General features: G+C 60.0%; 1 protein-coding gene across 1 annotated transcript in view; it reads right to left on the bottom strand.

The window, feature by feature from the left end:
- The window catches only part of ATP8B3 (ATPase phospholipid transporting 8B3), a 39518-nt gene that overhangs the window by 16398 nt on the left and 12710 nt on the right, over positions 1-10410 (bottom strand). Inside the window, exons 13-18 of the mRNA XM_045300038.1 lie at positions 6137-6297; positions 5337-5344; positions 2328-2516; positions 2108-2220; positions 792-956; positions 577-688 (exon numbers count right to left, since the gene is read on the bottom strand). Coding sequence (XP_045155973.1) covers positions 577-688; positions 792-956; positions 2108-2220; positions 2328-2516; positions 5337-5344; positions 6137-6297 — 748 coding nt within the window. The remainder of the gene's footprint in view (positions 1-576; positions 689-791; positions 957-2107; positions 2221-2327; positions 2517-5336; positions 5345-6136; positions 6298-10410) is intronic.

The raw sequence follows: 10410 nt of genomic DNA, 5'->3' as shown, positions 1-10410 counted from the left end.
AATGTTCTGAAAGCGTGGTGATGCCTGCCAATGAGCTAATATGATTAAAGCGCTGAATTGTACGCTCTGTGAGCTTTATGTCAATAACACGGTTGAAATTTTAAAAGAGGGGTGGTGCTACGGTCTTGGAAACCCACTGGGGCAGTTCCACCTTGTCCTGGAGGGGCGCTGAGAATTGGAACTAGACTTGCTGTTGTTGCCATAGCAACCCCAGGTGACGAGCACCACTGGCCCACAGGGTCTACTTGGTGGGGCGGGGTGAGGGGAGCAGATGTCCTGCCAGGTCTTTCTCCGGAGGAGGAGCTCCCGCTGGGTTGGTGGGTGCAAATGGCTGGCCTTTTGGGTAGCAGCTGAGCGCTTCACTGCCGTGCCACCAGGACACCTTCCAGACGGCAATGGTTCACCCCAAAGACCAGCCTGGACTGACAACCAGGCTTTGGGCAGGTGGGACAGTTCTTGCCCTGCCTACCTCTTCCTCCTCCTCCTCCCTGCGGGCAGCCCCCCCTCCCCCACATACACACACACACACACACACACACACACACACACTCACACTGGATGAGGCCTGGGACCCACCTTGCTTGTCCCCCGTCAGCACCCACACTTTGATGTTGCCATCCTTGAGACACTTGATGGTCTCAGGGACGCCATCCTGCAGTCTGTCCTCAATGGCTGTGGCTCCCAGCAGCTGGGGACACAGGGCAGGGGGCTGAGCAGGAGCCTGGAGGCACCCCTGCAGAGACAGTGAGCCCCACCGCCGCCGCCGCCGCCAGCACCCCCAACCCACCCACCTGAAGGTTTTGCTCCATCTCATCGTACAAGAGGTGCAGGGCCTGCGCCCGGCTCTTCAGCAGCAGGCTGGCCTCCTGGTGTCGCTGCTGCCACGCAGCGTACACATCCGGGTCCACCTCCTTGTAGGCCAAGCACAGTGTCCGCAGGGTTTGCTCTGCGAAGGTCTGGGCCAAGGCAGTGGGCTCATCAACGCCCTGCCACCCCCAGCCCAGCCAGGCGCCTTTCTCTCCAGTCCCCACCGCCCCCCAGCAGTCTGTCCTCCCCTAAGGCAGCCAGTGGGCCCCTTGGAGGCCCCTGGCCCCTGCGTCCCAGCTGCCAGGGCCCCCAGACACAGACCCTGGGCCTCTGCACCCCTCAATCTTGGCCCACGCTGTTCCTCCACCATCAGCCACTTTCCTGCACCCAGGGCCAACTTGGGGCAGTCTCATTTCTTCTCTGGGACACCCCCCACCCTCACCCCCAAGCCCTCCTCCCCTGCCTCCTCTGGCAAGGACTGGAGCTGGGGGTAGGTGGGGTGGGGGTGGAATGGGGAGGCTCTGTCAGGGCTAAGGCCTCTGGAGTTGGGAGGCAGGGGCAGGAAGGTGCTATGGCCCCACAAAAGCCCCCTCTTGGGTCTCCCCCCCCCCAACTCCTCCCTGGCCAGATGACAGCCCCAAGCCTGTCTGTTTGGACAGGGGGAGCTGGGTGAGAGTTTGGGCTTCAGCCTCAGAGAGCCACGGTAGCTGCCAGCTGGGCACAGCTATTCCTGAAACCCAGGGCTGGGGGCCCCGTGTGTCAGGGGGTGGGGTGGGGTAAGCACCAGCTGCTGCTGTTGGGATCTCCGGTCCAGCGCTCTGTGTTCCCGTGGGACCCCCACCTCCAAACTCTTCCCCAGCTTCCCCAGAGCTGACGTGGGGGCAGGGAGAGGAGGGGGTTTCGAGCCCCCAGCCTTTTCGTGCACAGAATAACCATGGCACCACTAAGGGTTCAGGGAGCGAGTGGCCCACCCTGAATGAACGGTGGTCTCACAGAGGGTCCTGGAGAGAATTCACACCACCGTCACCCTCCCTCCCTGAACCCCACACCATCTGCAGTCCCCAAACCACCAGCGGCTCCGCGGGACAGAGACTGGCCTTTCTACTCCTGGTAAAGAGTGACCATCTCAGAACCCTACTGGGGCCATCCCACCCTGTCCGGTGGGGTCCTTGCGTGGCGGCCTCCACTCCCTGGCCACCCGGTGTGGGGCCGGGATGAGGGGTGCCTTCGCGCAATGCACACCTGGCCTGGCTCCCCACCCGCACCCTGCTCCGAGCCACGGGCCGCTGCAGGGACTCACGAACAGGGCCTCCTCCGTGGCCACCTCTGTCATGTCCTTCTTGCACAGGCGCTCGAAGATGACCATGTCCGCGCCCTTGGTGTACAGGCAGATGGACCCCTCTGGGTTGCGGACTGTGGGGGGGAGGCGGGAGACACCCAGCTGGCCCGGCGCACCCCCATCTCCCCCCCTCCCCACGCCCCTCACCCCTGCCAGGGTCCAGGCACAGCCGGTGGCTCACCCAGCACAGACATGCGCTTGCGGACGCTGTTGAAGTCCATCATGGCCAGCACCTCGTAGACCCGCTCCTGCCCCAGCTCCATCACCGTGATGGTGTCCTGCGTCCGCCCCAGGAACACGTAGCCGAAGTTGCGGGCAGCAGTGACCAGGGCCTCCTCATCAGGGGATGCGGCCTGGTACTGGAGCTGCTCTGGGAAGGGAGGGAGGATGGGAGGGTGGGCACGGGTGGAGAACTGGGCCCTGACATTTGTGTGGGGTCCCCACCGCCTCCCCAGGCACACGGTGGGTACCTGACAAAGGCTGATACTGCTGTGGTCCCAACCCCGTAAGAGAAGACAACCAGGGGTCCTATTGTGGATTGGATTGGGGTTTGGGTTTGTTTTGTGGTGGTTTTTGAAATCATTTTATTGGGGGCCCGTACAGCTCTTATCACAACCCATCCATTCGTCCATGGTGCCAAGCACATTTCTACATTTGTTGCCAACATCGTGTTCAAAACATTTTCTTTCTACTTGAGCCCTTGGTATCAGCTTCTTTCCCCCCCTCCCCCAGCCTCCCTCCCTCTTGAACCCTTGATCATTTGTAATTTTTTTTTTCATGTCTTATACTGACCCATGTCTCCCCTTCACCCACTTTTCTGTTGTCCCTGGGATTTGCATCTGTATCGGATGGCCAAAGTCCAACTCTGGATGTGACCATGGCCAGAAATAGGCTGTGGGGTGGAATCCACCGGTGGTTTTGGCTTCTGGTTTGGGGTTAGTTTAGTGACCCAAGTAAGTAACCTACTGCCGTGACAACCATTCCCACCCATGCAGCTGTTTGGGGCCATCGGGTCCGTGCCCAACCCCTGCGACCCTGTGGGCCCCGGAACACAGCCCTGCCGGGCCCTGCGCACACCACAGCCCCAACTGTCTCCTTAAAGCCGCGGCTGCAGCCGCGGTGTCAACCCATCCCTTGAGGGTCTTCTTTTTCCCCCGGACCCCCCACTTGAGCAAGCATGACGCCCTTGCCCAGGGACTAGTCTCTCCTGACCACAGGTCCAGAGTACCCGAGACCTCGTCTCGCCGCCCCGGCTAAGGAGTCTCTTGGCCCGTTCTTCCACCGAGACAGATGTGCGTGCCCTCTGGGCAGCCCATGGTACCCAGTATTCTTCGCCAGCCCCACCGTTCAGATGCATCGGTTCTCCTTCAGTCTCCCTCCCTCCGTGTCCAGCTTTCACGTGGAGATGCAGCGATGGGGGGGTGGGGGGTGCCATGGCTGGGCTCAGGCCCCGCACCTCAGTCCTCAGAGCGACCTCTTCGCTCCTTAAACACAGGAAAGAGGTCTCGTACGGAGCAGATGGACCCAAAGCAGCCCATCCTTCCACCTCTGCCTGCTGCTTCCATGGGCGTTGGTTGTGGCTCTAAGCGACATGAGTCTCCTGAGAACTTTGATCTTTCCCCCCGAACGAGGATGTTGTTTGTCTACGGGTCCAGGTGAAGGGGTTGGGTCTTGCCCACAGTGAGGTGCGATCCAGGCCGAAGGCTGCAGCCTTTGATCCCCATCAGCAAGGGCTTCAAGTCCTCCCCGCTTTCAGCTAACAAGGTTGTCAGCGGTGGCTTGGGAGTCGTCCATAAGCCTTCCTCCACTTCCCAGGCCAGCTGCCTCGCCACACAGCTCCGCTTCTCTGGGGATTGGCTCAGTGCACAGGCTGAACGAGGAAGGTGGCGGGACACCCCCCTGACGCACGCACGCACGCTTCCCTGGCTTCAAACCACGCAGGGCGGTCCTGTTCTGTTGGAATGACTGCCCCCTGATCCACGGACAGGTTCCACGGGAGCCCAGGGAAGAGTGAACGCTCACAGTCCGACGCCTTTTCATGCTCAGGTAAACACATGCTCAACACCTTTCTGGCTTTCTCTGCTTTCAGCCAAGATGCATCTGACATCGGCAATGAGGTCCATCATCCAGCTCTGGATCCGGCCTGGACCTCCGTCGGCGCCCCATCCACGTGCTGCTGCAACTGATGTTGAACGATCCTCCGCAGAACTGCATCCACGTGTGATTTCAACGACAGACATTGTTCTCTCATCGCTCCCCCTCTCTGCAAGGTCCATACACACCGATAGCTTCAGCCGGTTGGTCCGTCAGCTGGAGAGATCTGTCCTTGTGCCCCGTTCAGCTCCTGGGAGCAGGAGTCCAGCCCGGGGCTCCTCGGGCGCCTGCAGCTGCCTCTAGCCCCACTGGAGTCTCCCTCCCACCTGTGTGTCTCTGAACCTCTTCTGCTCTTTCTGTAACCGGGGAGGGACCAGGCCTGCACTCCTGTGCCCTCATTCACGTGAAACAAAACAAGTCACTGTGGGCGTTCAGAGACCATTAACTCTCTACGGAAATAGAAAGTCCCGTCTTTACAAAAGAAAAACGTTTGTTTCCAAATAGGGTCACATCCATGGGTGCTTAAAAAACACAGCCACGCAACAAGGAGAGTAGAAACACCAGGAGGATTAGGGGAGGGAGCCGGGGAGAGGGGTTATTGATCACAAAGATCAACCTAGAACCCCCTCCGAGCGGGGCAAATAACAGAAAAGTGGGTGAGGGGTGATAGAAGACAATGTAAGATATGGAAAATATAATCTATAAGTTATCCAGGGCTCGTGAGGGAGGGTGGGCGGGTGGTGGAGGGAGGGGGAAGAAAGGGGGAGCTGATATCAGGGGTTCAAGTGGGAACAGAATACTGTGAAAATGATGATGGCGGTGTGTGTGCAAATGTGCTTGACCCACTGGATGACTGTATGGATTGTGATAAGAGATGTAAGAGCCCCAATAAAAGTATTAAAAAAACAACAACGCACAGCCCCTGTGCTGAAGAGAAGCAGAGACGCGTGGAGCTCATTAGCCCAGTGGACTCCCGGACCACGCAGACATCGGCTTCCAGGACCACCAACTGCTCAGAGAGAGAGGGGTCACAGGAGAGGATCCTGGGTGGGGCGGGAGAGAAATGTGGACGAGAACTCAAAGCCATGGGAGAGACCAGGCTTCCTGTTCAAAGAGAGGCTAGCAGGGGCCTGAGGCTCTGTCCTTAGTGGCTCTTCAAGGCTGGACTTGAACTCAAGTGCAGTGGTTGACAGGGGGGCAAACAGAAGGGGGCGGTGGCACCAGGGAAGCCCATCAACCATTCAGGACCAAAATGGTGGCATTGCCCCCAGGGCAGCATTCTGGAGGAAGCATGGGCCGGGGACTCTGGGGAGCAGGTGGGAAGGGGGCAACCACGGACAGGTAACGTGTGCGTGTGCGTGTGCGCGCGTGCATGTCTGCAATGGAATGAGGTGACTGAGTCACCACAGAGAGTGAAGGAAACCAGAGGCTGGGGGAGGCTGGGGGGCGAACAGTGACGAGCACGAGCAGGAAGAAGATGTTCCCCAGCAGCCGGGGGGCTGGGTGGGGGCGCTGATGACTGTACAGTGCTTCTCCGTCCCACGGAGTGATTTGATTGTACGAGGTGTGAATCATAGGCCATTAAAACTGTTGGGGGAAAATCCCAGGAACAAGAAAGAAGAAGAAAATGTGTAGGAAAAAAAACAAACCGAGAGTGGAAAACAGGCACAGGGTCGTAGCCACGGGCCGGGCTCTGCCTGGGGGCGGGTGGGGCGGGTCATGGGTCTCATGACCCGTAGCAAGGGGTTTTCAGGAAGAGAATGGCCAGGCCTTCCTTCCAAGATGGGTGGACTCCCACTGCCAGGCACGCGGTGAGCAGGGTCACCAGCACCAGGAGAGGCCTGAGGGCAGCTCCCCAACGGGTCGAGGGTCGGGGTGGGGTGGGGGAGCGTCCACTCACTGTTGTGCTCCCGAACCATGACGGTGTGGCACAGGGCCAGTACGCGCCAGAACTCCCGCACCACTGCGTCCTGGTCGGCCCGCACGGTGTCCAGCAGCTCCTTGTTGTAGAAAAGCAGCTTCGCATCCGCAAACTCGTTCCACAGGTAGGGGTTCTCCTGGGGGGGACAGTGGGGGGGGGCAGGAGGGCTCTGCTGAGGGTCCCTGCCAGCACCTATTAGTCAGACCAGCAGGGTGGCACTCTGTTTCTGTAAGACCGCTACAGACCCCCCCATCTGGGACACAGTGGAGCGGTGCTCACCATCTGTGGGGTCTCCTGTGGTCCTGGGGAGGGACATCCATGGATGGGAAGCTTCAAGCTCAGCTCCCAAGGACCCTTCAGAGGGACAATAGCCCCCACCTCCACGCCGGGGCTGATGGGTGTGGCTAGACAACTCCTAAGGATAGAGGACTCCCCCTTGCCTCCCCACCCCCTCCCCAGCCCACATCAGAAAGATGTAGTCACATCCCCCAGGGCAGCCAAAGCAGGAATCAGGGATCCTGGGACCCTCTGGGGGGCCTGGGTTTGGCCTCCAGCATTGACAGATGAGTTGCTGTCAGGAGCCATGGGTTCCAACCCCGGAGCCGATCCCGCCCCGCCCCCCCGCCCCCACCCCAGGGTAGAGCTGACCCTGTAGGATGCACCTGGAAAGGGGATGTGGCTCGAAGCACTTGCCGACCAGGACCAAAGATGGCAGCAGCCCCCCCGCACCCCCCACCCGGCGCTAAAACCCAAACCTGCCCAGCAGGGCCGAGCGACAGCATAACCCCGTAGACCCAGGAAAAGTCACAGGTGTCCAGCAGTCTGTCTGGCTTGGATCCACCGTCGGCCACGGAAGCGGTCAGGATGCCAGAGGATGCACTGCCTCGGGTAAACTGCCTCTTTGAAGCGTGATGGGGCGGAGCTGACACCCAGGACGAAGGTGCACCTGCTGCAAGCCCTGGTGTTCCCCCTCGCCCCCTGTGCACGTCAAAGTCAGGCATGGGACCAGGAAGACCATAGAAGAATCAGGGCATTTGGAGTGTGGGGCTGGAGAAGAATCCAGAAAGCTCCACGGAGACCTATAAGGACCCACAAACCCATCTCCAAAAGAGGACGGCCAGGGAGCTGCTCAGAGGCCGGGATGAGAGCCTTGGTCTCACGGACTTTGGGCAGTTGTCTGGAGAGACCGGTCCCGGAGAAGGACGCCATGCTTGGTAAAGCGGAGGGGCAGTGACAAAGAGGACGGCCTACAGGGCATGGGGGGCACTGTGGCTGCCCCAGAAGGCTCGGGCACAAGGATGATGGGGAGGGTGGTGGTGGGCATTGGGTCCCTGGGAGTCAGAACCACTCCAGGGGCCCTAAGCACAGCAAGCCATCAGCACAGAGGCTGGGACCACCCCCGAGCCAGACAGCCAGAGGTGTTGGCTCTCTGGCCCCTGGCAAGGTCCCTGTGTGCCACAGGGTGTGCAGTGGAAAGGCTGGCAGCTCTAAGCCACCCAGGGGCTCTGTTCCAGCAAAGATTGCCTTTGATGGGTGTGGACAGGGGTGGGTGGGGGACTAGAAAAGGCTGCAGGTCTTTGCTGGAGCAGATTAAATTTTTCTCCTCCTCTACTGCTGGCTGGGTTCAGCTTGTCGGCCTCTGGTTCACAGCTCACAGTCAAGTGCTTAACCTAGAATCCACCGGGGAGGGGGGGGTGCCCCTCCATAAAGATTGCCAGCAGCCTCTGTCTGGGTCTCAGATGTCTGGCTTCTGGACAGAACGTAGTTAGGAGCCAGAGAAGCCCGCCACAGTGAAAATTTGAGATGCTGCTCCATCGTCTGCATCAGGACCTTGTCCTGATCCCTACTGCCGCCTGCTTCTGTCAAAGATGTCCTGGTGTACCTCCGAGTGTCTCTCAATGTCTTTTGTGCACAGAAAACCCCAAAACAAACAACCTCCCTGCCCTGGAGTCAATGCCTGTGCACAGCGACCCTGCAGGACGGGGGGAGAACCCCCTCTGTGCGTTTCCGAGACTGGTACTCTTTATGGGAGTAGAAAGCCCCCGTCTTCCTCCCACTGGTGGTTTCGAACTGCTGAACTTTCAGATTGCGGCCCAATGTGTAACCGCTATGTGGCCAGGGTCCCTAAAGATACATTGTTTCCTGGGAGAGCGGAAGTGAAGCATTGTGCTACAATTCAAAGTCCAGAAGCATCTGGAAAGGAGTTGGGAGGAGTGGGGCACGTTGGTGAGGCTACACCGAGGGAGCGGGTGGGCCTAGAGGAGATGGGACCACCTGGGTGCGGATTTGGGGGGCAGGGAACTGGCGATCTGCTTTGTGAACCTTCACCCAGGTGCACAAGAAAGAAAGGACGTTTTTTAAAACCAGCGTTGCTACCCAGTAACAGAACTCTTCTGAGACAAGCAGCTCAGAAAGGGACAGGGGCCCTGCTGGCCGTTGGGGCTTAGGAACTGTTGGCTTGCTAGCCACCAGGTCAGCGGTTCAGACCCACCAGCCGCTCTGCAAGAGAAAGACCAGGCTGCCTGCTCCTGCAGAGAGAAGATGGCTAGGATGCCCCGGGACTTGGAATTGTCTCCAGGCCAGTGGGTTTGGTCTGAGGCTTTGGGTGTGAAGTATTTCTGATGGAAGTGCTTCCGTCATCCTAACCCTTCCCCCCGAAGAATGCTGGGCACTGCCTCCCACCCACCCTGAAACCATGCCAAAAAGACAGCGCTGGCCTCCTCCAGCGACCCCAAGCTTGCTCTTTTGAAAAGCTGAACTTGTTGTTGTCATTGTTGGGTGCCATCGACTTAGCCCCGACCCATCGCGACCCCGTGCACAACAGAACAAAGTACTGCCCGGTCCCGCGCCCTACTGAGTCCTGGCAACGGTTCCTGCGCCTGAGCCCCTGCTGCAGCCAGGGTGCCCGTCCACCTCCTTGAGGGCCTTCCTCCGTCGTGCCCCTCCGCTTTCCCGAGCACAGTGTGCTTCCCCGGGGACTGGTCCCTCCTGACCACACGCCCAACGTATGTGAGACCACGTCTCGCCATCCTGTCCCCTAGGGGCATTCTGACCGCACTTCTTCCGGGTCAAAAAACACACCCAACAACACAGTGCTACCTTTGAGTTTGAAGGAACAGAGACAGGTCTGAAGGGGCACGATCAGAGGGGCAGGGTGAGCGGGGCGACATTCTCCAGGACAACCCCTGCTTGCTGCCCCGCCCCCAAGAATACATGGGCATGGCGTTTGTCACCATGGAGAACAAGCCTCTGTGCCGCTTCCTGGCCATTTCCCCCGCCAGCGCAGTCTTGTGTTCTCGCACACGTCTTCCTCTAAGTCACCCCGCTAACTGTCCTCATTTCACTGAGAAAACCCACCAGGACTGCCCCCTTGCAGCCCCAGAAGACAGTCTCCGCATCCGAGCCGACCTCTTTGCCCAGCTGCCGCTGTTGCTGTCCCGGGTTGGGGGTGGGGGGTGGGGGACATGGAGTGGGCTCCGCCCCACAGCAAGTCCGCGCGCCACACATGCAAACCCCGCTGGGTCCTGCGCCGTCCTGACCATGATTGCTGTGGCCAGCCCACGGCTGCAGCCACCGTGCCCCGTCCATCTCCCCGAGGGCCTTCCCGCCTCTTGTTCCCGCTGCTCCTCCCCTTTATTAAACGTGACGTCCTTCCTCACGGCCTGGTCTCTCCTGACCACACGTCCCAAGTATGGAAGACGAACTCTGGCCGCCCGAGCCTCCAGGGAGCAAGGATGCCTTCCCGGATGGCCTCGGGCCTTACTGGTCCCGACACAGGTGTACTGGTTCTGTGACAGCCCGCGGCCCTTCCCGTGTTCTCCAGCGGCACCGTCATTCAGACGCATCAGTCCTCCCTATTCTGCATGCGAGCCAGCTTCTCCGGCGCGTAGCTCGGCGCCCAGACGCCCAGACGGGACAGGTGTGGTCGGAGGGCACCACCCTGCCGCACGCACACCCCCCTCCTGACCTAGACCCACGCAGTACACCCTTTCATTTGGAGGCGCCCTGAGGAGACGCAGGCAGGCACGGGGTTGGGAGGACGAGTCTGCAGCCCCCACTGTGCCAGATGGGTGCTTCCTGCTCACTCCCCACCCGCACCCCATCTTATGAGAAATGACCGGTGCCCGAGTGAACTGCAGCCCGCCACGTGGCAGGGGATTTTTCTCCTGTCCTGCCCTCCAGGCCTTTGGCTCACCGGTGGACCTGAGGGGGTGACCTAGGGGTGGGACACCCTTGTCACCCAGGTGCC

Source organism: Echinops telfairi, unplaced genomic scaffold, assembly GCF_000313985.2.
Source record: "Echinops telfairi isolate 266 unplaced genomic scaffold, ASM31398v2 ScPeMD7_7459;HRSCAF=8497, whole genome shotgun sequence".
NCBI classification, from domain to species: Eukaryota; Metazoa; Chordata; class Mammalia; order Afrosoricida; family Tenrecidae; genus Echinops; species Echinops telfairi.
This window is presented reverse-complemented; position numbering and strand designations above follow the sequence as displayed.